Source organism: Chamaea fasciata, unplaced genomic scaffold (genome assembly GCF_029207755.1).
Source record: "Chamaea fasciata isolate MVZ Bird 193981 ecotype frontalis unplaced genomic scaffold, bChaFas1.0.hap1 SCAF_9, whole genome shotgun sequence".
Taxonomy (NCBI): Eukaryota; Metazoa; Chordata; class Aves; order Passeriformes; family Sylviidae; genus Chamaea; species Chamaea fasciata.
In genome coordinates this window covers 4,976,046-4,998,065 of record NW_027094094.1, presented here as the reverse complement: position 1 = coordinate 4,998,065, position 22,020 = coordinate 4,976,046, and the positions used below count along the sequence as shown (strand labels likewise).

General features: G+C 39.3%; 1 protein-coding gene across 4 annotated transcripts in view; it reads left to right on the top strand.

Annotated features, from left to right (window-relative positions):
- WDR11 (WD repeat domain 11) overlaps positions 1-14,900 on the top strand; it is a 35,066-nt gene extending 20,166 nt beyond the window's left edge. For 3 of the 4 annotated variants that reach the window (XM_066190817.1, XM_066190816.1, XM_066190815.1), the window contains exons 14-29: positions 427-535; positions 832-956; positions 1,372-1,519; positions 1,865-1,971; positions 2,472-2,586; positions 3,793-3,964; positions 5,581-5,689; positions 6,407-6,469; positions 7,497-7,562; positions 8,267-8,435; positions 8,668-8,763; positions 9,116-9,281; positions 10,134-10,231; positions 11,162-11,307; positions 12,161-12,243; positions 12,773-14,900. In XM_066190817.1, the coding sequence (XP_066046914.1) occupies positions 427-535; positions 832-956; positions 1,372-1,519; positions 1,865-1,971; positions 2,472-2,586; positions 3,793-3,964; positions 5,581-5,689; positions 6,407-6,469; positions 7,497-7,562; positions 8,267-8,435; positions 8,668-8,763; positions 9,116-9,281; positions 10,134-10,231; positions 11,162-11,307; positions 12,161-12,243; positions 12,773-12,927 (1,927 nt within the window). In that variant the 3' untranslated portion in view covers positions 12,928-14,900. Of the gene's footprint in view, positions 1-426; positions 536-831; positions 957-1,371; positions 1,520-1,864; positions 1,972-2,471; positions 2,587-3,792; positions 3,965-5,580; positions 5,690-6,406; positions 6,470-7,496; positions 7,563-8,266; positions 8,436-8,667; positions 8,768-9,115; positions 9,282-10,133; positions 10,232-11,161; positions 11,308-12,160; positions 12,244-12,772 lie in introns of those variants that run through there. The other variant, XM_066190818.1, reaches the window with a different exon arrangement.
- The last annotated feature ends 7,120 nt before the right edge of the window (positions 14,901-22,020 follow it).

Here is a 22,020-nt window from a genome sequence, read left to right as displayed (position 1 = left end):
GATGTGACTGACCAATGGTTTAGTGTGGAATGATTTTATGCTCATTTATCCCTGGGTTAGGAAGTGGCATGGATCTGCAGGAGGGAAAAAACTCTCTCCAGCCTGCAGTCTTGTGTGTTTTCCTGGTATTTTGTGCCATCAGCTCAGGCTGAACATGGTGAGATCAGAGGTGCTGCTGCTCTCTGAATTATTCCCTTGTCTCCTCCACAGTAACTGTGCAGAACCACCTGGCAGAAATTTATAATTCTGTAAGCTTTGAAGAGAGCTCTTTTCCAGACATTCTTTTACTCCTCAGTAACTCAAGGGAATCACGAGCTTCAGAGGGGGTTTTGATTTGCTCTGCTAAGTCTTGAGGGCCTCCAGAGTGCTGGTGTGAAGTAAAATGCTCAAAGGACTCTTGCTGGAGTAAATTCTCATTTGTTTCAGGCAGTATCTGGCTGTGGTATTTAAAGACAAACCACTGGAGATCTGGGATGTCAGAACTTGCACTCTGCTCAGAGAAATGTCTAAAAACTTCCCTACAGCCACTGCTTTGGTAAGGAATAGATTCTGTTACTTTTTAATAAATGTAATACATTGAAATAGTATAAAATCTTGGAACAATTTTGCAGCAAGTGTTGCTGTAGCATATACAGATGAGTGCTTTAACATTTCATGTCACCAAATGGAGGCAGGAAAAAACGAGGTTTTGGTGAAGAAATCTGCTCTGCCCCTTGGGTGATGGAGGGAGGTGTTACAGAAAGCAGCTTTCTTGGAAAGTGTTACAAAGCTCCAATAAATTCAGGGAATAAACCTTTGTCTTTCCCATTTTTCCTGGGCCATTTTCCACAGGAGTGGTCCCCTTCCCACAACCTGAAAAGCCTGAGGAAGAAGCAGTTGGCAGCCAGGGAGGCCATGGCCCGGCAGACTGTGGTGTCAGACACTGAAGTCAGCAGTGTGGAATCCTCTGTGATCAGGTATCCATCCCTCCTCCTGGTGGAGTCCTGTGCTATAGCAATTCTTGTTTTCCCACTCATTTTTCTAATGAAAAGAAGATTTTGGAACTGATTCATGAGTACAGAGCAAGCAAAATAACTTTATGGGCCTCCCTTTAGTTTTTATTAGTGGGACTTCAGTGTACTTTGGTGTCCCTGTTTCTCTCAGGTGTGTCTGTGGCAGTCCATTGGTTACCCGGTTCTTTAAGTAAAACTGTTACTTGCCCTTGAACATTTCCACTAGAATGGAACTAATAAGTAGTTAACTGTTAAATAAAGTGTTTGGAAGATATAGGCTGGGGTTTTTTTGTGCTGTTTCTGTGCATGAGGTAGAATTTGTCTTGCAATTCTGATTTCAAGAACAAAACCATTGTTTCTCACAATGTTCTTTTTAAAGCTTGTTGCAGGAAGCTGAAAGTAAATCAGAGCTGAGCCAGAACATCTCTGCCAGAGAGCACTTTGTGTTCACAGGTGCTGATGGGCAGGTTTATCATCTCACAGTAGAGGGAAACTCAGTAAAAGACAGTGCAAGAATTCCTCCAGATGTGAGTTCCAATTTTTCTGTATCGTTGATGCTTTAATTTTTTACTCAGCTTTGATTGCCAGAAAAAAAATCAGGGATAAGTTTTGTAGCAGCAAGTGGTCAGTAGTGTAGTATTTTGAAATCTGAAATATGAATTCCAACTTAAAAACTGATAGCAATTCTGTTTTCACAGTCTTATTTCAGACTTATTTCACAGTCTTATTATTTTTTCCTGTTTTAACTAAGTAAAGTTTGGTCTATCATGTTGTATATTTTTTTTTTAAATTAATACTAATGTTGAAATATTTGTTCATATGTTTGAGTCTATTAACCACGAGGTATTTTTCTGCTTCTTAAATGTTTTCAGGGAAGTATGGGGAGCATTACTTGTATTGCCTGGAAAGGGGATATCCTGGTTCTTGGAGATGTTGATGGAAACTTAAACTTCTGGGATTTGAAAGCTCGAGTATCCAGGTATGAATGCAAACTTAAGTCCGTCAAACAAGAGATGATGAGTATTAGAATGTGGAATGTTTTCATCCTTCCTCATTTTTATTCTTCACTGTAGGGAAAAATGCAAGTATTTTGGAATAAAAATCCAGAAAATCTCTACCGTGTCGCAATTCCCTACATTTAATCTCTTGTGTTTTCAGAAGAATTAACATTTAATCAAGGCTTTAAAAGCAGCTAGATATCTTTTTTTGCATTAAATCTGCAATGGCTTCTGGTAAAACATTAAGTGTTGTAGTGTTTATTCCAAACATTTCATGATTTTAGTTTAATAAATTCATAATCTGGGCATCCATTCGTGTGTGCATAAATAGAGATTGTTCTGCTCCTCATTCTGTGCAATAACAGGATGTGAAAAGTTCCTGGTAAGGATTCAATTTTCTACAATATTGGGTACAGAATGATGGAGATGATGGGTATAGATGGGTATAGGTGATGAAGATCCTGGCCTTGTCTTTCCTTAGGGGGATTCCTACACACCGCAGCTGGGTGAAAAAAATACGGTTTGCCCCAGGGAAAGGAAATCAAAAACTTCTTGCCATGTACAACGATGGGGCAGAAATTTGGGATTCAAAAGAGGTAAGTGGCTGTGAGTTTGATAATTTCTCTTCAAAGCCCACACCTCACCTCTGAAAATCAGGATGAGTGAGGGATGGAATTTTACTGAGTCAGGATTTCTTGCTGGCAGTTGTGTGATAAAGTTATATTGCTTTTCTCAGAAGATTTTACTCCCTATAAAGCATCTCTGAGCTGCCAGCAATGAGAATTGTCTTCCATTCTTAAAGCTGACAATGTCTGAGATCCTCTTTGCCATCCTCTTGTAATGGTTTTGAGGCAGACCTTGAAAATTTAAAGGGGAGTCCCCAGTCTGAGACTTCAGTCTGTGGACAGGAGATTGCTTTCACTGCGGGTTTCCTCTGTGTATGGTCAAGAGATTTAATTTGTTAGGGAGTACCAGAAAACCAGACACTTGTTCATTAATATTGTCTTGCTTCTCTTCTTACTCAGAAACTCTGTGGTTATGTTCACAAAGCTTCTGGGGTTTGCTTTGTAGGTCTTTCAGGGGATTAGAGTACCATGGGGAGGGGAATATAATTGTCCTGTTTTAACTTAGCCCCTGGAATAAGTTCAGGGTATGAAGCAAGAATTTTAATTTTTTTCCTGTTCACTTTGTAATCAGCACCAGCTCCAAACTCAGACACTTAATTAGTGCAATATGAAACTGCACTGATGATAAGAATAGACAGCAGATATGAACAACTTCTGTGAATTACATAAGCAGAGTAGGATATTACCCAATGAGTCTCTCCTTGAGGCACATTTGAATAGTTTTGATGCCACAAGATACACCTCTTCTAGCTGTTCCCTCTTTTTTTTTTTCTAGGATAAAGGAGTTTCCTACATGAAAGCATTTTAAATTAAATTCACATTTTCAGTCTCAAGTCTTTCAGAGTATCTGTAGTAGTATTTTATATTCTCAGTTCTATTATACATCTAATCCTGTCCTGTTAGAAAAGATAACAAAAAGGCAGCTGTACACTATGCTCAAAAGGATTTTTTCCCTCAGCTCTAAATTGGGAAACAGTATTGTTCCAGGGCAACTGTGTGACCAACTCCAAGGTATCTAAATTCCCTGCTCTCCAGAAAAGACCATTATTGAAATGATTCATGGCTAACTTCACCTTTCATCCCGAATTTCGTGCTGTGACTCCTGGGTGTGTGACACAGCCTCACACGGGGTGATGGAGAGGCTGCTAAAAATAACAAATAACTCAACTTCCCCAGGTACAAATGGTGAGCAGTTTGAGGAGCGGGAGAAATGTGAATTTCCGGATCTTGGATGTGGACTGGTGCACGTCGGACAAAGTGGTGCTGGCATCAGATGATGGATGCATCAGAGTGCTGGACTTATCCATGAAGGCCTCGTGTTTCAGGATGGATGAGCAGGATTTAATAGGTATGCTCGTGCCTTTTGTGCTGGCCACTGCTTGATGCTTCTGCACTCCTGTTTGGAAAGTGGAGCTCAGCACTTCTGTTAGAACAGGGAATTGTCACTCCTTTCAATGCCTTTCTGCTGCTTTTCATAGATACAGGTAATCTTTTTGTGCTTAGGTCATATACATGGGTTTTTTAATACATGTTTAATCTCCTAAATAACATGTACTTCTTAATAGTTTATTTGAAATATAAATGAACAAAATAAGAGCTTTTTGTACAGGTATCTAGCAAATTGATTTAAAAAGCATTGGCACATCAATTAGGTATCAGTACCTGCATCACTGGTACTGATTACATGATTTTGAAGCATTTCTTGACGTGTGAAAATGTATTTTCTGATTTTTTTTTCCCAGGTGTTTGTGGACTGATCCATTGCTTTTCAAACTAACTTTTAAAATAGCAGTATCAGTGCTATTTGCCTTTTTAGCCATATGTTTGAAAAGGGAATTTAAATATTTAACTAGTTAACTAAGCTACATTTTTTTTTGGATTATTGCTGGTGTTCCCAATGACTCTTCTTGTTGTTGCCTTTTGAGTCAATCCTACCTTTACTCATACAATTTCCTTAAAACATTAGATTTCCTTAAACCCCAGTAGATTCCAAGACACATGTAATAAACTGTGATGTGGGGAGCTGTGGTTGATTTGAGGAAACATGGGATTTATCACAGCCATTTCTGCTATCAAATGAGTGTTTCGCAATATGAAGTTATAAAAATGAATGTTGTAAAGCCAAGCACACTGAAATGAGGCTTGTGCCTGCCTGGGATTGAGCTGTCCTCCTGCCTCTGCTCTGTGCTAATGTTTTAATTACCAAATCGCATCTACAAGAGTCCTACATCACTCAGTGCACACGAAGTACAGGGAATTGTGAATATTTAATAATGGAGCTGGTTTTGGTACTTGTTTTACTCCTCAGTCGCTGGGTAGCATTTACTGCCTGCCACCCACACCTTGGAGTGAGAACAGACTTACTGACTTTTACATCTGTGTGACAGCACTGAATGTGTAATCTTTATCTTACTAAACTTGCCGCCAGCCTTTCCAGATGATGGGGTTTAATCCTTCGTCCCCTTAATTCCTTCAGTATTGTACTGTAGGAATTAAGGGGACAAAGCAAAACTAAACATGCTTGATGATATATTTGGTATAGCTTTACTTTGCACCATGCCCATGTAGTGGCAATAATCAGTGTTCACAGCTCTGCCAAAGCCAATATAATGCGCTCCAGGAGTCTGTGGCTAAATTCACTGTGAAATATAGTTGATAGCCCTTTGCCTTCTATGAAATGTTTTTACTTGATAAGCTTTTATGTCCAGCAGCCTGTGCTGGGTGCGTGAAAACACCTTAATTAATGATTTTCCTGGTGCTTGCAAACAAGCTGGGACATTTTCTGGCACACACTTTTTGAGTGTACATTTCCTGTGGTGCATTTTCTGGAGTTACATTTTCTGGTGTCCATATTCTGGTGAACATTTTCTGGTACCCATTTTCTGTGCTGCATTTTCTGCTCAATGAACACAGCATTATTGCACACGACCCTCTGGACAATGAATCTTTTCCTTTTTGTTTCAGAACCTGTCTGGTGTCCCTACCTGCTTGTTCCAAGGGCTTCATTAACTTTAAAAGCATTCCTGCTGCATCAACCGTGGGATGAGAAATATTCTCTAGATATTATGAGCATGTAAGAACAAATATATATATCTGTGTACAACATATTTTTTAAAGCCTACATCTTTTATTAGATTTTCTGTGCAAATAGCTGTGTCCTTGCTCTTGGGGACAGTCAAAAACATAATTAGTTCACTATTTATTGCTAAAAGTAATAAATAGATAAGGCTCTAAGGTCAGGTATTTCTTCTGGCTTTCAGTAGCACTTGGCTATTAAAAACCGCAGTCTGCTTTAAGTCCTGGCAATATTTTTATGGCATTGTATTACTTCTGAAAAAAATTGTGTTCTCTTTGTTCTAGAAGTTAATGCAGCAGCCAGAGTTGTTCCTAAAGTGTAACTGCTAGTGATAGTCTGATATCCTAATAGTCTGTATTTTTGGGGAGCCACATTCACATCATCATAGGAGCACATTTCTGTCTCCTGGATTGACTCATGTCACACAATAATGCTCTAGGCATTGCCATTTTTATTCATTTTAAGGTTAATGAAAAAAAGCAAAATGGGAAAAGGAAGATTGGCACTGACTCTGAGGTTCAATGGAGGCAAACTCAAATCTTTCACTGCTATTTTGGATAAAGCTGCATGAATGGCTTACGAAAAGAATGTGAAAGATTGTTTTCTTGTTTGTGCTTGTGTTTTTTCTCCTACAAGTAGTGCTCTTCCATTTCAGATAATTCTGTCCTTTTGGTAATGTAGAAAACCTCAAATTTTCCCTTTTTTTTAATCCAGTGATTATCCAGAGAACGAAAATATTAAAAACCTTCTTCAAGAGCAGTTGAATTCATTGTCCAAGTAAGAGTTTTCTTATTGTTACTTGTGTAAGCTATGAAATTCTGAGGTTACAAAAACTCTGAAGTTTTTGGCAATTCACAATTAATGAAGAAAGAATTCTTTTCACCTCTCTAAAGATACTCTTGAGTAATGACAGCTTTTTATTTTTAAAAAAGTTATTTTTTATGTAATTTTAATGTAATTTTAAACTTGGTGCTTTAAAGGTACTGATGGGTACATGATTTCAACTGACCTGTGGGCATTTGAAATGTTTTAAGCAGTAATTAAATTAAAATAATAATTCTTAAGGATTTAGGGGTTCTTTATGCTGATCCAGACTGGATTGGACACTGCTACTTAAAATACTCCAAGGTTTGTTAGGATATTTGAGCTCTGAGGAAAAGAAGATGACTTCAGAAATCCTTTGTTGAAGACAAAATTCCAGAGTAATATTGATGCACATTGCTCTATTTACACCGAAAACAGATTTTGACACTGAATTTAAATCTTGAAAATGATAGTTAAAGCTAGTAAGCAGAAAATTTTGTCCATTTTACTTTTGTCCTTTTATTTAGTAGGATGGAAAAAGTAACAGCCTATTTTTATCCAGTCTGAAGCAGAAATGGAAAACCTAAATTCATGCAAGTGCGTCCCTTCTGCCATGTCACTACATAGCTGCAATTAATATTGTAATTAGCAGAATTACTGCAGACTAATTGGCAGCTTTGCATACACCCTGGTGGTAATTCCCTATATTGCAGGGAGAAAGAGATCCTGATGGATTCACTGCATTTGCCCCTGGAAATCAGTTATATTTCAAATTTTATATAATGCCTGCTGTAATTATTTTCCTAGCTGCATTTTTTTTTTCATTTCTGAAAAGAAATCATGTATTTTGGGGGTTTGGGATCTTTTCAGTTTGTGTGTGGTGTATCCTATTTGTCTTCAAAACCAACCAACCAACAAAAACAAAAACAAAAACAAACAAACAAACAAAAAAAATCCTGCCCAGCATTTTACAGATTCTTTAACACTTTCTCTTTTGCAGTGACATTAAGAAACTTCTGCTTGATCCAGATTTCACTCTCCTGCAGAGATGTCTCCTGGTTGCCAGGTAGTAGAGATTCAGATAAACATAGGAAATGTTTCCTAGGAAAATCTTGATGTTAATAACACACAGGAAGGAGCTGAAGTTTGGGAACCCACCCAGTTGTCCTTTAACTTAGCACAGACCCTAAACTCTTTTGTTACTCACCTAGTAGAGTGGTTTTAGGACCAAAATGGAGATGTTACCTCACTGAAACAGTTTTATTTGCTTGCTAGATACAAGGAACTTCCCTCAGCCTTGGTGGCACTTGCATAACTGAAGTTCTGGTAGCCACATTACATTTAGTTGTTCATGCCCCAAAATGTAATTTAGAACTTCACAATAGTTCTGTACAAACAGGGGAGGGCCTGGGGTTTACTTCAAGTGTATTCATTCTGTGTGGTCCCTCTGCCTAAACTGAGCCAGTTCTGGTCTGTCTGTGTTCAGAGATGGTTTTCAAACTTAGTAACTTGTGGTTGAAAGAAAATATCAGTGACTAAGTGTAAAATAATAATAAATATCAATTTTTACCTATTTCTATGCTGAGCATTCCTGGAGTTTAACTGCTGTTGTAGCTTAACCTTGCTGAATGTCATCTTGTAATATTCTCCCAAAGTACTTGTGTTGTCCACAGGAATGCACAGTCTTTGAGAAAATGAAATATATCGTATTTTTATGAGGTGTATGAAAAAATACAAACCTGTTTCACATCCTACTTTGTATCTTCTCAGACTGTATGGGGACGAATCTGAGCTGCATTTCTGGACTGTTGCTGCCCACTATTTGCACAGCTTATGCCAGGAAAAGCCTGCAAAGCCAGACACAGCCATCCTCCTAGAGCACTTGGTCAATCCTCTGGATATATGCTATGACATTCTGTGTGAAAATTCTTACTTCCAGGTTTGTCAAGGAGTTCAAAACCAAATTTGATAGGAATGCCATCAGCACAATAAACACTCACTTCCCTGTGCATATTTCACTTAGTAACATACCAGTCTGGATTAAAACATTCTTGGTACTTAAAAATAGAGGCTGTTGCAAAAACTGGCAAGATATTTACATATCTTTTAAATGCCTGGTTTTATTTCTTATGGTAGGCTTACATTTAAAATAGTTTTCCTTCTTTGTCCAGAAATTCCAGCTGGAAAGGGTAAATCTCCAGGAAGTGAAGAGATCAACATACGATCATACCAGGAAATGTGCTGATCAGCTTCTTCTCTTGGGCCAGGTTTGTGGGTAATATTTGAGTTTTTTATTCTTCTTCTCTGTCTTTTTTGTGTACTTAGCCTATTCAAGGAAAGCTCTTTCTAACTTTATTTGTTATTTCCTAGTTGTATGAACCCAGTGCAGAGTTTTTGCATTCTTATGTTAAATTCATTGTGTTTTCAATGCTGTCCTTATTGCAAATGTCCAATTAAATAGAATCTTAGTCATTACTAGATGGGGAGATATTTTTGTAGCCTGTTTTAGAATAACTTTCATTGTTATTTGTTCCGTGTCTTAAAAAGGGTTAAAAATAGAATGGCTTTTACACAGAATTGATATGTTGTGGTCAAAGTTGCATTTTTTTCTCTTGCCAGACTGACAGAGCAGTGCAACTACTGCTAGAAACCAGTTCAGAGAATGCACATTATTACTGTGATTCCCTCAAAGCTTGCCTGGTCACAACTGTCACCTCGTCAGGGCCATCTCAAAGCACCATTAAACTGGTGGCAACCAACATGATAGCCAATGGAAAGCTTGCAGGTGAAATATCTCCTCCTCTTTGCTTGTAAACTGATAATTCTCATCATTTTTAAGGATGCCAGTGGAAATAGGAGTGAATCCTGCTGGGATAAACCTTACATGTTGCATGTGCTGTAACTGCATAGAGTAGTTAACAAAAAAAAAAAGATCAGTAACTGAGTTATAAAATCCAGCTTGTCTTGATTTATTTTCACTGGAAGACTTACTTCTGGAGTAAATCTTGTAGCAGTTGTTTGTACAAAATGAAGCTGAGCACATAATATGTATTTTTCACTTTTCTAATTAAATATTTAACTAAAATTTGGTGTCCTGTTACAAAACGTGAAACACGGATTTAGTCTCCTTTTCAGTTCAGAACTTTCTTCATAATATGTATTTCCTTACAAGTACAGGTTAGTGTTGCTTAATGCAAGAGCTGAAGCATCGCTGAAACATTTAAGTTAGAACCATATCACTGAAATACTCAGACGTGCCAAGAAAGTTAAAAGTCTTTACTTGCCTGGAAAAACTACTTTCCACTCTGTAGACTGTTAATAATTGCACTGTGGACAACGTTAAATTAAAAAACTACCTATGAAATCTATTTATTTATTTTACAAAGATCATTCTGTGTATGATGAGAAGTCCTGTGAGCCCCTAAATTTGTGTCGAGAACAAAGATAAATGAGGGCTTTGTGTGGCCTCTGCAGCCCAGAACGAAGATGCAATAACTGGCACCCAGGTTATATTGAGAGCAATCTCAACACCTTCATTGTGCAGAGAATATGGAGATCCTTTTCCACACTTTGGTAGCAACTCTTTTTCTCTTTTTTCCCTGGATTTCCTGACTGGAGTGCATTTTTTGTGTTGCAGAGGGGGTGCAGCTGCTGTGTCTGATTGACAAGGCTGCGGACGCCTGTCGCTACCTGCAGACCTACGGCGAGTGGAACCGTGCAGCCTGGCTGGCCAAGGTGTGCAATTCCCAGGCTGGTTAACACCAACCACCTGCTTAACATCTGGGCTTAGGAAGGCTGAGGAGGGTGCTGAAGTTCTCTAAATTACTGAAACATCAATTAGAAATGCTGTTCAGCTGTGAGAAGCCAGTCCATTCAATCAGCGCTGGCAGATTCTTCAACCTTCTGACCACACAGGTCTGCCCTCCTTGTCCACATCACAGGATTGGGGCCTAAAAAGCCTTAGAATGCTCAATTTCCTAATTTTTCAGCAGTTTGGGAAGGTCCATATAGCTGCAGCAGTGTAAAGTTGGTAGTAAACTACAAAAACCCACTCCTGAATGTGAATAGGTAACTGGGCAGAGACTCTGCTGGGCTCTATGTAATGTGTGAGCTGATTTCAAAATTAGCACCACCCACATAAATTTGCATCACCTTCTGTTTTGGTGTGCAGCCATAACTACAGCAAAACTACCCAGACACAGTATTAATTATCCACATTATAAATGGGCAGGAGTTAATAAGGATTTTTCAGTGTCTCTTAAGTAAAGTTTCTGTTATGTTTCCTGAAGAAAGAATGGAAAAAGTTGTACTTAGATTTTCTAAATGAGGGAATGCTGCTTTTCAGAAAAATAAAGATTTTTTTTTGTCCTTAAGTCTTCAGTGAAGGGTGAAGAGTAACTTCTTGATTTAGAAAAACTTCAGAGCAGCTTGGGTTGAAAATGATGTTAATCACATGTAAAAATGGAGTGACCCAAGCAAAGTATTTTTATACCCAGATAGCTGTGATTTTCCTTGTATTAATTCGAAGAATATGGGTACTTTTTATTAAAAAAAGGATGGTTTCAGATGCTTTTACTGCTGCCCTGAGGAGAATGCAGCAGGGGCAGAGTGCAGTGTATGTGTGTGGCAGCTGGGGACGGGCTCAGGCTGTGCTGTGTCCCGCAGGTGCGGCTGAGCTCGGAGGAGTGCGCGGATGTGCTGCGGCGCTGGGTCGATCACCTCTGCTCCCCGCAGGTCAACCAGAAATCTAAGGCCATCCTTGTGCTCCTGTCTCTTGGCTGCTTCACAAAAGTTGCAGAGATGTTGCACAGGTAAAGGTGAAACAGCACAACCTGTGTTTTCTCTTGTCCACGCTTAGTTCTGACGTCTGTTTCTGTTTTAGGGTGTTTTTCTTTAATTAATTTTAACCTGTAGGCTGCAACTGGCATTTCATTTCACTACAGGTGATGCCTTAAGTTTGAGCTTTCATGTATTTCAGATTCTGTGCTGCCTAGGGGTGTAGTTCTGAGCCTCATATTAAGTGCCAGTCAGCTCTTTTCACAGAGTAGGGAGACAAAACAAATTCTTCTGCTGAAGACCAAGGGCAACTTTCAGGCCCAAAAGCGCAAACAACAGTGGACTGAAGGGTGGAACAAGAAGGATGGGACCTCACAACCTGGGGCTGTAACTGGACTATTAAACCCCAATGTGCAAACGGACCAAAACTTAGAGAAGTGTGAGACCTTGCTTGTCCATTTTGTGACCATTTTGGGTCCACCTTGGGTGTAGCCCTGGTCAGGCCCTGTCCTGCCCAAGGTGGATCCTTAAAGGCCTTTTAAGAAATATTAATATTTAATAAATATCTACTTTATTCTCTAGCTCTGTCCCGTCTCTGTTTCAGGTCAGCCTTCCCAAGGCATCACAGGCTTCAAGATTGCCTGCACCCATAGACCAAGCAGTAATGATTTATAGTATCTATGATTTTTTCTGAGTAACTTCAGGCCTGATCTTTCAGAAAAATTTATAGCAAGTGTCAGTTCTTGAGTGCAAGGAGAAAGGGGAGATATGAAAAAGATTCAGAAAGCCTCTCTGGAAGTGTTTTAGTGTGATGTCCTGCAATACTTATCTGGTTTGTATACTAACAAATTTTTCTCTTTTTTTTTTTTTTTTTCCCCCATTTAACAGCATGAGGTACTTTGATAGAGCAGCTTTATTTGTAGAAGCTTGTCTGAAGTACGGGGCGTTTGAAGTTAATGATGATACAAATATCCTTTTTTCTGAAATCATGTCTTTGCTCACTAAATCTCCACATCTGACTTGGTGTTCTGGAAAGCTGAGCAGTTGCACAAACTTTTGTATTATATAGTATAAATAATAATGCATATGTAAATAACACCTGATCCTGTTCTATGGAGTCATCAGCCTGTAAATTAAAGATGCCACTAATAAGTCGTGTAGGTAACTTCTGGTCTAATTAATGAAAAAATCCTTGTGATGTTAAAATTTCTGTTGCACTTTTTGCCGTTATATCATGGTAGGTACTTAAGCATATCTGAAATGTTGGGTTTGGTTTACATCACTCTGCATATTTATAAATACTAATATGAGTTCAAATGGAGGATTTAAACCAACTTTTTTTTTTTCTTATTTGTGCTGACAAATAATGGATTAGCACAATTGGTAGCAATATTCAGCATTTTCACCTGGGGAGAGCCAAGGAGTAAGAAGGGTGGAAAAAAGGATTCTGAGTTTCATTTTGCTATTAATTTATATTTTCCTTAATGCTTCATTTACATAAACTGATCCATGCTGTGTATGCAGATTATGCCAGAAGCTTGAAGCTCCTGGGCTTTAAGGAGGGAGCTGCTCTCTTTGCCTCAAAAGCAGGAGAAAGTGGGAAGGAGCTTCTGACTGAGCTCAAACAGCCAAAGGAGGAGGTGACCCAGGAGTGAGGATTCCGTGTTTGTGAGGTTCTCTGGCAGACTGGGATTCCACTGGGTGATGAAAATACGCTTTTCTCTTGAATCACTGTAATAGCTGATCTGTGTGATTTGAGCAAATGCTGTTAAATGTGTTCAAAGTCAGGACTAAGAACTGTGGTGTTGCCTTTTGGTAAATTTGTCTTCGCTTTCACAAGTGGGGAAAGAAGCTTGTGATAAAATTATACAATAATATTTCCACTTTTTCAACTGTAGCAAGAATTAAATTTTAAAAAGTTCTGAAAGAGTTCTACACCTGTGAAAAAGTCTGGTCCATTTACTTCTAAGAATTAAATCTTAATCGAACTTCAATGCTGTTGTATTTATATGTAAAAAATGATTGAGTCTCTACTGTAAAAATATAAATATATTTTAAAATAAACAGGGATGACAAAGCACACAGTTCTTTCCGGGACCATCATGGTTTTTTCAGTCCAGTTTCTTGTTTAAAATTACTCTCATTTTAAATCAATTCACTGTATTGTTACTACCATAACTGCCTGGGATGGAATCTTTTAACAGGTTCACTTACAAATGTTGCTCTCCTAACATTCCAGAAATCCAGGAAATGTCACTTTTTTTGGTTAAGGGACTGTTATATTTCATTTTATTTTCAATGTGCACTCCCTGCACACCCTGGGGACTGAATTCTGCCTGTCAAAGGATGGCAGAAGGTTTTACCTCCAGAGCAGCAAGGTCAGGACAGTGCTGGTGCTGTCCCCAGTCACTGTTTTGTTATTGAATGTCTGATTAACAAAAGGTGAAAAGAGCATTGTGCAGAGCCAGAACAATGGTTTTTTCGTGAGATACTTCTCCTGCTAACATATCTTATGGTCCACATACACAAGGATGCCACCAAAAACCTCTTTTCTGATTTTTTTGCCAGTATTTCAATCCTTGTTCGTGTTACTGTTTCTGATGTCAGATGTGTCTTTTCTGTGTATTACTGAGGAGAAATTTTACAGCCGAGTTGTGGGTGCTGATGGTACATTGCTGTTGCAAACTGAAGACTGTGGCATTTAGGCTAAAAACCTAAGTTCTCATTTTTTCCCAACTTGTTGGAGCTACTGAAGTTGAGTTTGTTGTCGTGAAAAGAATCCTGTAGAATGTCTCTCATTTGAATGTAATTTTTGTGTTGTCTACTTGCAGTAACAGTGCATTGGATTCTCCTTTTGTTCGAGGGTTTGTGGATTTGTATTGAGAACTCCCATCAGCTTTGAGATATCTCCCGATCCAGAAAACTTTTGGTTCAAATCTTAAATAGTATTTCTGATAAAATTGGAAAGGGTGGATTGTTCAAGTCTTTTCGGATACAAACTGAAAAAGAATTTCATCATTCTAAGCAGAAAAGTAGGAGTTATAACTGCAATGTGTAGTGTTTGTTCTTGCCGCATCTTACAAAAATAACCATAAAATACCTTTTGTTCAGTGTGCTGTGAACTGTGCTTATGTTGTTGCTTTAGCTTGGGAAAACGAGTATACAAGGAAATTTGCCTTAAGTATTACGTGAGCGACAGAATTAAGCAAAATTAACTGTAATTAGCAGTGGCCTAAATTCTGGCTCACACTGACTGCTACAACTCTGCTCAGTCCCTTCCCTTGCTTTTGTAGCAGCCCTTGTGGTCAAGGCTCCCACAGAGTGGTTGTGAGCACACCCAGAGTTGTTCTTTGACAGAAGCTGTTTGTCAGTGGGTCTCTGAAATAAATCGACTTCAGTGTACACTTTGATTTATAACTCTGATGGGTTTTTTTAAAATAAAACAACATATTGCAAAGGCCTTTTATTACTGAATGTTTCTATAAACTTTTAAGTGTGCAGGTTGCAGGATACTTTGTGTCATTCCCAACTGGAACCTTCATGAGAAAAATAGAGTGTAATAGTGATTGAAAAGTTTATTTAGATAATATTGCAGTCTCATTACAATAATAAAAGTATTTTTAAAATCTCTGCGTGTCTTGATTTAATACAAACCATCATCTGTTGCCCTGGAATTGAGTGCTGCTTGTGCAACTGTTGTCATTTTGCCTTCTGGACAGGAACAATGCTCAGGGCTGGGTTTAATAGAGGAAGTGATTATCCTTTGTACATCTGAGTCACATTTTCCATATTAGTTCTAATGAAACTTTGTGTTTGAGCAGCATTAATTCCCAGGCTTTAGCAGCAAACGTAAAAATTTGTGTGGGTTAAATTAGGGCAGGACACGGTCTGCACATCCTGAGTTTTGAAATAAGTGATGAAAGAAACCCCCTCCCCTTCTGTTCTCACAGCCTAGAAAGTGATTGAATGATTTTTTTAAATAAATACGATTTTAACTCCTTTAAACCCCTTTGAGAATTCCTTCCTCAAAGCACTGTGAATCCTGCAGTTTATAATCTGCATTTTGAAGCTTCTGTCGGCAGTGAAGCCATAACTCTGGGACCTGTGTTTGACCATCCTTGGCAGTGAGGAAATGGTAAAATCGTGTTTGCACGTCAATACACAGAGATTCTTCGTGCATTTGTCTTTGACCCCCAGCCACTTAATTAACAATTAATTAACTGGGATGTTTGATTAGCAGAGCAGAGTACTCAGTACCTGTTTAAATATTCTTTTGCAAAAGGCGAAGACCTTTGGAAATGAGGAAGTTTTTGGCCATTTGTGTTGTCTAGATGAGGATCTTCAAGTTGGAGAAAATCTTGCAGCACAACTAGAGCTGGTTACCCCCCTCCTTGTTTTATATGAGTAATTTTGGCCTTCCATGATCAACAACAACAAAAAAGCATAAGACTTGAGTCTGCAGGGATGCATAAATTGTCTTCAGAGCAGCATCTGAAATTTGTCCATCTCTGGAGCTCAGTCAGTCCCACAGGCAGTTTCTCTCCACTTCTGTGTGCTCACATTCCACTGGTGCTTGTACAACCCCAGGGAAGCTGACGGTGAATATTGTCATGGGACTCTCTTGGCAGAGCTGAATTTTAAAAAATGGGCTTATTTCTTTTCAGTTCCTGATGTGATTCTCAAAAAAAGTCCAAATTATTTCAGTTTTTTGATAAGAGATTTACTTATTCTGTCAGTGAAAAGTCTAGAAAATGGTCTTTCCGCTTAGCTTCAGTAAAGGCAGGCCCTAATTAGAGTTTTAATTGGATCACGCTGTGTTTGACAATAAAGGCAGCCTGTAAATTAAACATTGACCAACAGTGTCTAAAATTGCTTAACTTGGGTCAGTTTCTGAAGTACTTCTCAAAAAATTCAGTTTAATGGTGTGTGGGTGTGTTTATCTACACGCATATACATAGAATTAGTTCAGGGGGAATAATTAGGGAAAACAACAACACAAAATACTTGATTGCAGTGTAAAAATGATTAGTGCTGTATTGCAAATTATTTATCATTTGCTTTCATTAAAATGCAGTCTGCCAGTTTAGAGACGCAGCAGCCAGAGAGAGGCATTTATTATACATCAAGAAACCTGGCCCACGGTGTTGATTTTGAGTGTCTGAGCAAATAATCTGAGAGATCATTTTTGGTGCAGCTGACTCTGGAGACAGAAAATGAGGACAATTCACAGATTCTTCAACGGGGAATGGATTTGGTTTGGATGATCGCTTGCTGCCCCAAATCGTGTTCTAAAAGTTCAACTAAAAATTTAATTGCTGGGGAGAAGGAGAATAATAATAGCTTACAAAAGAGCAGGGTTGGGGGGGGGGGAGGGGGTGGTAATTATTTATTTCTTTCTCAGAATAATTCATCACAACTTCGATATTTATGTGAACCATTCGTTAATGAGTTCAGGGTGAACCAACTTATACCCATAGGTGCAAGAAGTGGCATAAAATTCTTTAATGAGACTGATAGTGACCCACTGGTGTTTCTGAGTTGGGAATTCTGATAGTAAATTGTTCAGTTTCTACTTAAACGCTGAAGATGAGGAAGGGGAAAGAGAAGAATGAGGAAAAATAAGGATGAGGAAAGAGTTATTTCTTACCCCATCCTTATTTTTATTAAGAAGCCTTATTAAAAGGAACGGGAGGATGGGAGAATGGCAAAAACAAAACCAGGAGATGGATGCTGCGGAGGTGTTTGCAGATACTCAAGGCAAAAGCATTTTGCTTAAAAGTGACAGTTTTAATACAAGGTACTCACATTGGGGTTCAGCAGAGCTGTGTTCTCACCTCTGCAAAAGTTGGAGTACTGAAAGATTAAATTGCAAAGTCAATATCTGTTCATTTCCCAAGCTGATTTCAATTCTTTTCCAACTTCACACCCCCTTGCACGAGTTAGTGGCGTGTTGTCATTGCTTTGTGTAGCTGGGATGTCACAGTTACCTCACAGGCAAAGTGCATTTTGTCCACTCCTGTTGATTCCAGGGCAAAAGAAACACCTTAAAAACATGAAATCAAATTTTTTTAGAAGCAGACTGGTGGATTTGATCTCGTTGAAGTTCTTTTCTGTGGAAGGACAGTACAAACTCCCTTTGCAGCTCTGAATCCTGCCTTCCCTAAGGATGGGCAGAGCTTGGCAGAAAATGCAGCCAAATTTTGCTGTCCATGTGCAAAGTGCTTTCCTCTCTCACACATTTTGCTCTAGTCAAAAGACACCATCCACCTCTTGAAACATGCCTGGTTTCTGACCAGTATTTGCTATGTGTAGTGAATCAAGCTCTCTTACCAAAGTGCATCCTCACAACTTAATTGACAATTGATTTCCTGCAAATTTTAACAGTAACGGGCTGGAGTTGCGTGAACACAGCCTGTTCTAAAGAATTGATTATCAGAAAGCTCCCAGCCTCCTGGAGTAGAGAACTCTGCCCTGTTCTCTCTTGTCCTTCTGCCTCCTCAGCCCATCTGAGCAAATTAAATTATAATGAGTTGGGTGAGGAATGACCAGTTAAAGGGGGAAATACAGGAAAAGGTAAAATTTAACATCCAGGTGGAAAAAATAGGCACACTTTGAGGAATTACAACTGGCACCTCATCCATCTGAATCCATCTGCTCCAGCCGAATAAAACCAGGAAACATGCAAATGTAGCTGAAATAGAGCATCCAGATTTTAATTGTTAAAGTTGTGGGGGTTTTCAATAAATTCTATAATTTCTTTGTGTTTAACTTGCTATTAGTGTGAGGTTTTTTCTGTTTTGAGATTTGAAATGGCTTTCTGGCTTGGTTGTAACAATTTGGAAGAAAAGGAAAAGTGTGGATCCCCGGAGGAGGGGAGCAGCACATTTAAAATGCAGTCACAGAAGGTGAGTTTATTTCGGTCTTGAAAATCCTAGAGAAGCAATTACAGTTAGGTGAGACTAAGTTTATTTCCAGGCTGTTCGCTGAAATTGTTCATAGGTTAAACTTCCCCCTCCACCTTGCTGTTTTCTCCTCCTTCCCTGCAAATGCAGCATCCAAAGGAGGAATTGTGGATGATGGGAGCAGCTCATGAGCAGATGCTGTGGGGAAATCCAAAATTCCTGTCAGACCAAACCCAGCAGGTGGTGAAGGCGAGGCTGTTAAACACTTCTCCAGTGTGACTTTCTTGGCCCAACTTAAAGGTTTTCTTTCTGGAAATCAGATCCCCAAGTTGAAAATACATTTTTTAAATTTTTTTTTTTCCCGTGTCATTGTCACGGCTACTTCATTTAGTGAGGGGCGGCTGCAGGTCAGGAAGGTTCCCCCTGGCAAACCCTGGTTCTGTGGCTGCTCTCCAGGGGTTTATTGAGTGGCAGTGTTATACATTGAGCAAAACAGGTGCCAACAGGTGGTTTGAAAAAAAAAATAATGCGGTGTTGCTACTTTTCACCCTGGTGTAGCAGGAGATAATAGAGTTATATTAGGCTTGTCTGGCTTTTATTCCACTGGCTGTAACTAATACAAAGCTACAAGCAGCAAATTTCAGTTGCAAAAAAAGGATCATCTTTCTGCTTTTTTTTTTTTTTTTTTTTTTTTTTTTTTTTTTGTTTTTGTTTTTGTTTTTAGGTGTGGTAATTTTTTCAAACTGGTTTCATATTTATGGCCCTGCAGAGTAAATCTTTTTTTCCCCCCTGCTTTTGGAATCCAACCACAGGCTCATGAATAATGGTGTAATTTGGTGACCCTTTGGAAATACATTTTTTCCAGCATTTTTGAATTTTGTGGATTTCATACACGCACCTCTTTTCACCTTTTTGGTTTCTGTCTCTAGTAATGCTTTATAACTTCATCTGGTGTTTTATGTAAAGTGCAGGACCAGCAATTTCAGAAAGTTTTGAGCTTCTCCAGAGGTCTGTATCTCTTTTCTGGATTTACTGGGTAATTCTTTTGTGTTGCTTCTGCTCCAGCATCTGCTTGTGCTGGGAAACCCCAGCAAGGTTGCTGCTGGAGATGTCATTTTTTCAAGACCAGCTTTTGGTCTTTTCTTCGTGGCTCCTAAATGAACTTTTTGCTCAGTGTCTTTGGTAACCAACCACTTTTCTTTTGTGGAAGAAAATTGCCTTGGGTACGTGAGGACATTTATTAAAAATACAAAAATAAAAAACACCCCCCCCCAAAAAAACCCCCAAACAACACCAAAAAACCAACCAACCAAAAAAACCAACACAAACCCCTCCCTCTGCCCCTCCTTCCCCTCAAATATCTGAGTCTTTTCTTTCCTACCATGTTCTATTTCAATAATTTCTTGCATCTGGAATTTTAACTGGCACCTACAGTAATGGCAACAGTGGATCTCAGTCTCTGGGTGTTTGCGCACAATCCCTCCCTGGAACAGCTGATTGATTTGGAGTCCTTGTTGGCTTGTTTGGAGTACTTGTTTGCTTGTTTCTTCATTGCTGACAGCACAAAAATTTCATTTTCACAACCTGAAGATTGATTTTCAAATTGGCAGCATTGATTTTTTTTTGTCTTTTCTGTTGCACTACTAAACAGGAGCTGGCACATGCAAAATACTGTTCAAAGGAAGAGCTTCCTACGTTTGGGAAGAGCAGGCAGGCATAGCTGTTTTTCCAGGCTGAAAACAATGGAGCATTTTCTTTCTCCCTTCCCTCTAGAAAAATAGTTCTTAAATCCTTATCAAGCCAAGGAGTCTTTTCTTTCTGACTGTTTCTTCCAGTTCTATTCTGTGGTTTACCTCAGCATCTGCTTTCTTTTTCCACTGCAAAGTTAAGCCTGGCTTTGATTAAGAGGCAGCTGAAAGGCAGATTAATGCAAGGAAAAGCAGTCTGGCTAATATGGAAAGAGAGCAGGGAGGGAATTTGTCAGAGATCACCTGGATGTGATGTTTTCTGGTAGCAGCTTTCTCTCCCAGTAGGACCAAGCCAGTGTGGAGGGAGTTTATTCTTATTTTATGCCACAACCATCTCATCAGAAAGGCCAAGGCACATTCTTTGAACTGGACTGAAGCCATCTGTTCATCCTCTATGACTGCTTTGCAGGCAAATTGCTCGGCCACAAGATTATTTGCAAAGCCCATTTTTTTTTTCCTCTTTCCCATTCCTCCACTTTTTCCTGATTGATGAACTTCTGAAACGTTTGTGTTTCTGTGAAGCTCCAGAGCTTTGTGATAACATCTTAAATGAATTTAGGGACGTATGTCCCAGAAAGAGTGGATGAGGAAGCTGGGAAAGGGGCTGAGCCTGGAGAAAAGGAGGCTCAGGGGGGACCTGGTGGCTCCGCACAGCTCCCTGCCAGGAGGGGACAGCCGGGGGGGTTGGGCTCTGCTCCAGGGAACAGGGACAGGAGGAGAGGGAACGGCCTCAGGCTGGGCCAGGGGAGGCTCAGGTCGGATATTAGGAAAGATTTCTCCACTGAGAGAGTGGTTAAACACTGGAACAGGCTCCTCAGGGCAGTGGTGGAGTCACCAGCCCAGAAAGTGCTCAAAAACAAGTGGATGTGGCTCTTGGGGACAATCTGGATTAGTGGTCATGTTGGGTTTAAGTCAAAAGCTGGACTTGTTAATCCTGGATGTCTTTTCCAACTTTACATTATTATTTAATTTATTCCCATAGTTCCTATTATTTTGATTATAATTACTGTGATTACTATCAGCATTATCATAATTTTAGCATTATTGCAATTATCATTATTGTTCCCCTTGCTGTGCTCAATACGCTGCCATGAGCACTTAAATTTTCCAGCTTAAATTTTCCCTACTCCTAAAACTGCTGCCCCATCCCCTCGGAGTTTAAACACCTCACCAGCTTTAATACCGGGTTATTTCACTGAATAACTCAGTTCTTCAGTTTCCAGCTGCTGCAGGAGAGGGCAGCAGAGATCAGCGAATGGAGAGGATTGGGAACGCTGGAATCTCGCACGGTGAAATCACCTCGGCCAAAGGGGCCGGGGTTTTCTTTCCCTATTTTCTGTCCTGAAGGACTCTTTCTTTTCTTTCCCTGTTTTCAGTCCTGGCAGCTCCCGGGCAGCACCGAGCAGGAATGAGCTCAGATATGGATTTTAGCATCAGCTACAAATAGCTACAGGAAAGGAAAGAAGGGCATTAAGAGCGCCCAGGTTTTTTTTATAGAAGTAGGAGCTCGTGTTGTCATTAAAGGTCACACCTCTCTTGAAATCTGTTCTGATTTGGCAAAAGGGAAATGCTTGAAAATGCATTAATAAGTGTGATTTAAAGCTTTGTTTTGCGTCTAATGCCAGAAAGATGGGGTTTGCTTCAGAACTTGGTTGTGGTCAAGTCTGGTTCAGTTTATTTTTGTGCTGAAGGATTTGTGCCTCTTAATTATTGAAAATAAAGGGGAGATTTGCTCCCTAGAGTGCTGGGAGCAGATCTAATGCACACACAGAAATTGCAAAATGTGTCCTGTGTTGGAGCAGCAGAAGGAAAACTGTTTCTGCATTAACCTGGGGCACCATCCCTCTGTCTATCAAGTATTTATGTGACTTCTAAAGTACAAAATCCCACTCGATGAAAAAAAAAGGGGAAAACACCCAAATAGCTTTGTTTCAAATTTTCATTTGTTATAGACGTGTTTCACTACGTAACTGTTGAAAACATTTAAAAACACGTCAACAAAATGAGTTGCTGATGAGTGCGTCCCTTTGCCATAGGGAATGCTCAGGGAAAAGATGCCAAAGCCATTTTTATCTGAATTTATATAGGAATAACTAAT